The sequence below is a fragment of the Chaetura pelagica genome, unplaced genomic scaffold (genome assembly GCF_000747805.2).
Source record: "Chaetura pelagica isolate M959 unplaced genomic scaffold, ChaPel_1.0 scaffold698, whole genome shotgun sequence".
In the NCBI taxonomy this organism is placed as follows: domain Eukaryota; kingdom Metazoa; phylum Chordata; class Aves; order Apodiformes; family Apodidae; genus Chaetura; species Chaetura pelagica.
The window spans coordinates 605749-609930 of record NW_009954236.1 but is presented as its reverse complement, the minus strand read 5'-3'; the positions used below and the strand labels follow the sequence as shown (position 1 = coordinate 609930).

General features: G+C 56.6%; 1 protein-coding gene across 1 annotated transcript in view; it reads left to right on the top strand.

Annotated features, from left to right (window-relative positions):
• Nucleotides 1–2904, top strand: part of GPN2 (GPN-loop GTPase 2) — an 8848-nt gene extending 5944 nt beyond the window's left edge. Inside the window, exons 2-5 of the mRNA XM_010003679.1 lie at nt 418–574; nt 1048–1208; nt 2243–2373; nt 2832–2904. Coding sequence (XP_010001981.1) covers nt 418–574; nt 1048–1208; nt 2243–2373; nt 2832–2904 — 522 coding nt within the window. The remainder of the gene's footprint in view (nt 1–417; nt 575–1047; nt 1209–2242; nt 2374–2831) is intronic.
• The last annotated feature ends 1278 nt before the right edge of the window (nt 2905–4182 follow it).

The following is a 4182-nucleotide window of genomic DNA, read 5'->3' as shown; positions in this document are numbered from 1 at the left end:
AGGTGAGACATGAGGAGGAAATTCTTTGGTGTGAGGGTGGTGAGAGCCTGGCCCAGGTTGCCCAGGGAAGCTGTGGCTGCCCCATCCCTGGCAGTGTTGAAGGGCAGGTTGGATGGGGCTTGGAGCAACCTGGGCTGGTGGGAGGTGTCCCTGCCCATGCAGGGGGCTGGATCTGGGTGACCTTTAAGGTCCTTCCAACCCAAACCAGTCCTTGATTTATATACATGTGTCTACTAGTATAAAAAGCTTTTTTAGATGCAAGAGGAAGGGGGTCAGTTTCCCCACCTGGCAGTCCCTGTGGTGGCACTCAGGTCTGTGCAGATTGTCCTACAGCCACTTCTCAGACTGTCTCAAAAGGAAGTGGGTGGACTCCTGACAGGCCTGACCTTCTGCTGTCCCTTGTCCCTGTGCTCCCAGCTGGCTGCTGTGCACCTGGTGGATTCTCACTATTGCACTGACCCGGGCAAGTTCATCTCTGTGCTCTGCACGTCCCTGTCCACCATGCTGCACGTGGAGCTGCCTCATGTCAATGTCCTCTCCAAGATGGACCTGATCGAGCAGTATGGCAAACTGGGTGAGAACACCAGGAGTTGGGTTTGGTGTTGCTGGGAGATGGCTGGGGAGCTTTTCAGCCTGGAGAAGAGAAGGCTCCAGGGACACCTTCGAGCACCTTCCAGGGCCTGAAGGGGCTCCAGGAAAGCTGGGGAGGGACTTGGGACAAGGGCAGGGAGGGAGAGGACAAGGGGGGATGGATTAAAACTGGCAGAGGGAGATTGAGGTTGGACATGAGGAGGAAATTCTTGGGTGTGAGGGTGGTGAGAGCCTGGCCCAGGTTGCCCAGGGAAGCTGTGGCTGCCCCATCCCTGGCAGTGTTGAAGGGCAGGTTGGATGGGGCTTGGAGCAACCTGGGCTGGTGGGAGGTGTCCCTGCCTGTGCAGGGGGTGGGACTGGAGGATCTTTAAGGTCCTTTCCAACCCAAACCATCCATGATTCTATGAGGAGGGTTCTTCACTGTTGCCTTCAGAGCTTCTTGGTGTTTCCCTGCAGCTTTCAACCTGGATTATTACACAGAGGTCCTGGACCTCTCCTACTTGGTCGACCATCTGGCTTCAGATCCCTTCTTCAGGAACTACCGCCGCCTCAACGAGAAGCTGGTGGAGGTGATCCAGGATTACAGCTTGGTGTCCTTCGTCCCCCTCAACGTCCAGGTGAGGAGCAGGGGGTGCTGGATTTAAGGTCAGGACCCTTGGCAGCAGCTGGGTTGTGTCTGCTCAGAGCCACGAGGGCTGGAAACCTGAGCTGGGAAGAGGCTGGGGATGGAGGAGGGTGGTGAGACACACCCAGACTTGTTAATGATCTGTGGCAGCCAAAGATGAGCTTGGGGCCATCTGGGCCTCCTCTCCTGGGGTGGAGGATTAAGACTCTCCCTTCATCCAGCTCTTCTGTTCCTGCATTTCAGATTCTGGGTAAAGTCCTACCTAAAAAACCTTGTTAAATTCAGGACCATAAAATAATGAGGAGATTAGAGGGACACATTTGGGAGGGAGAGCTGAGATCTTTCATAGAAGGGCTAAGGTTGGAAGGGACCTTAAAGATCATCCAGTCCCAACTCCCTGCATGGGCAGGGACACCTCCCACCAGCCCAGGTTGCTCCAAGCCCCATCCAACCTGCCCTTCAACACTGCCAGGGATGGGGCAGCCACAGCTTCCCTGGGCAACCTGGGCCAGGCTCTCACCACCCTCACACCCAACAATTCCCTCCTCATGTCCAACCTCAATCTCCCTCTGCCAGTTTTAATCCACCCCCCTTGTCCTCTCCCTGCCCTGCCCTTGTCCCAAGTCCCTCCCCAGCTTTCCTGGAGCCCCTTCAGGACCTGGAAGGTGCTCTAAGGTCTCCCTGGAGCCTTCTCTTCTCCAGGCTGAACACCCCAACTCTCCCAGCCTGTGTTCAGAGCAGAGCTGCTCCAGCCCTCCCACCATCCCCGTGGCCTCCTCTGGACTCTTTCCACCAGGTCCTTCACCTGGTGCTTGGCAGGAGTGGACACAGGGAAGGGGGCTGAGCCAAGAGATGATGAGAGGGTGGAGGTGTCAGCCCCTTATGACTTCAGGTCCCTGCTTGTCCCCTGCTCCTTCTGGGCTTGGGGGCAGTGGGTGGGTGCAGGAGATCCATGATAAAGCCCCCCATGAGCTCCTGCCTCCTGGGAAAGCCCAGATTCCCAGTGTGTCACCTTCCTCCCCCCAGGATAAGCAGAGCATGAGGCAGGTGGTGCAGGCAGTGGACAAAGCCAACGGTTACTCCTTTGGAGACCAGGAGCACAGGAGCCTGGAAGCTCTGATGTCTGCAGCAGTGGGAGCTGATTTCCACTTCACTTCGTATCCTTCTCCACTCCACTTCTCTGGAGTTCTGGTCTCCTGCCCTGGAGGAGGGGCTGGCAGTGTGCAGGTGCCACATGTGTCCCGAGTTGCTGGGGCTCAGCCCTGGCCTCAGCAACCACTTGACCACACCAAAAGCCACCACCTTTTGTTGCTAATGGATCCTGTGACGGGTGGGAGGAATCTCTGGAGAACTTCCCCTCTCTCTCTCACACTCCCTTGGGCTGGTTCCTTCCACCTCATCCCAACCCTACAATGGATTCTCCTGTTCTTGTCAGGTCTGGGATCAGCCCGAGCCAGGAATAATTGGGCTGGTCTGTGCTGCTGCCAGCTCTGCCTCTTCTGCCCACCTCAGGGCTAATGTGGGGCAGGTTCCTCACTGAGAATGTTACCAGCTCCTTGCAGAAGGGAGTGTTGGGAGCCCAGCCCCTTGTTTTCCTTAATTACTGCCTTATCAGCACCCTGGCAGTGCAGGAGAAGTATGTGCAATCCCAGGACAAAGCCCTGGAAGAAGAAGCCATGGATCTGTGACACACCCACCCCTGCACAGCTGCTCCCTGGTTTCACACCTCTGCTTTTCCTGCCAGGAGCTGAAGGGATCTCTGCATTCCCGTGACTCAGACCCAAGTGAGAGCCTTCCCAGGGCTGGGTGCTGGCCTCCCTTTCCAGAAGGATTTGACCCTTTTAGCAGGAAGGTGCTGGTTGGGTGCAGGCTGAGCCAGGTCTTCCCTTAGGAATGACCGGGATTTTGTCAGGTGGAGGCAAAAAGGGGGAGGCAAGAGAAGGGAACACTGAGCTTTGCCAAGTCTCCTCCTCCCCAGCACTCCCTGGTTTCACACCTCTGCTTTTCCTGCCAGGAGCTGAAGGGATCTCTGCATTCCCGTGACTCAGACCCAAGTGAGAGCCTTCCCAGGGCTGGGTGCTGGCCTCCCTTTCCAGAAGGATTTGACCCTTTTAGCAGGAAGGTGCTGGTTGGGTGCAGGCTGAGCCAGGTCTTCCCTTAGGAATGACCGGGATTTTGTCAGGTGGAGGCAAAAAGGGGGAGGCAAGAGAAGGGAACACTGAGCTTTGCCAAGTCTCCTCCTCCCCAGCACGGCCAAGCCTGAGCCAGACAAAAAAAAAAAAGCAGGAGCTGCTGGTGCAGCCAGAGTTGAGCCACAAGGGCTGGATTTACTGCTTGAGGCTGAGTCCTCCTGGACCTCGTGCTCCATCCAGGCTGAGCAGTTTCTCCTCTGTCCCGGGGAAGGACAGAAAGGTGGTTGGTTTTGTTTTGGTTTTGTGTTGGTGGTTGGGTTTTTTTTTGGTTGGTTTTGTTTTTTTTTTAAATAATGATGGCCTCTTTCTTAATAAAACGCTGCCCTGGCTGCCTTTCATCTTGGGAGTTTGCTGAGCCTGAATAAATCAAACCCGAGAAGAGCTGCAGAGCCCCGGGGGAAAGAGCCTCTGGTGGGAGCGTCCCAGCTGGGTGCTTGGCAGGAAAGCGCCGAGATCCCGCTCCTCTGATCTTCCTGAGCAGACAAAGCCTTGGCTGGAGGGAGGGAAGGAAGGAGAGGGAGGGAGAGGGGGAGCAGGTCACTCCCCCTGCCCCTCTCCGGGGGCCGGACGCTGACAGCAAACTTGCAAGCTCGGCTTTTTTTGGCGGCGTTGGCTGCAGAAAGGGCCGGTGTGACTCAGCTGGGGCACGTTCCCGGCGTGTCCTGCCTTTCCCAGCAGCTCCCTGCCCTCAGTCTCCTGCCTTTGCCAGGTTTGCTCACTCCAGTGGTTTCTCCAGAACCCAAATCTCGGGGGTTTCCCCCTCCTTTCTGGCTC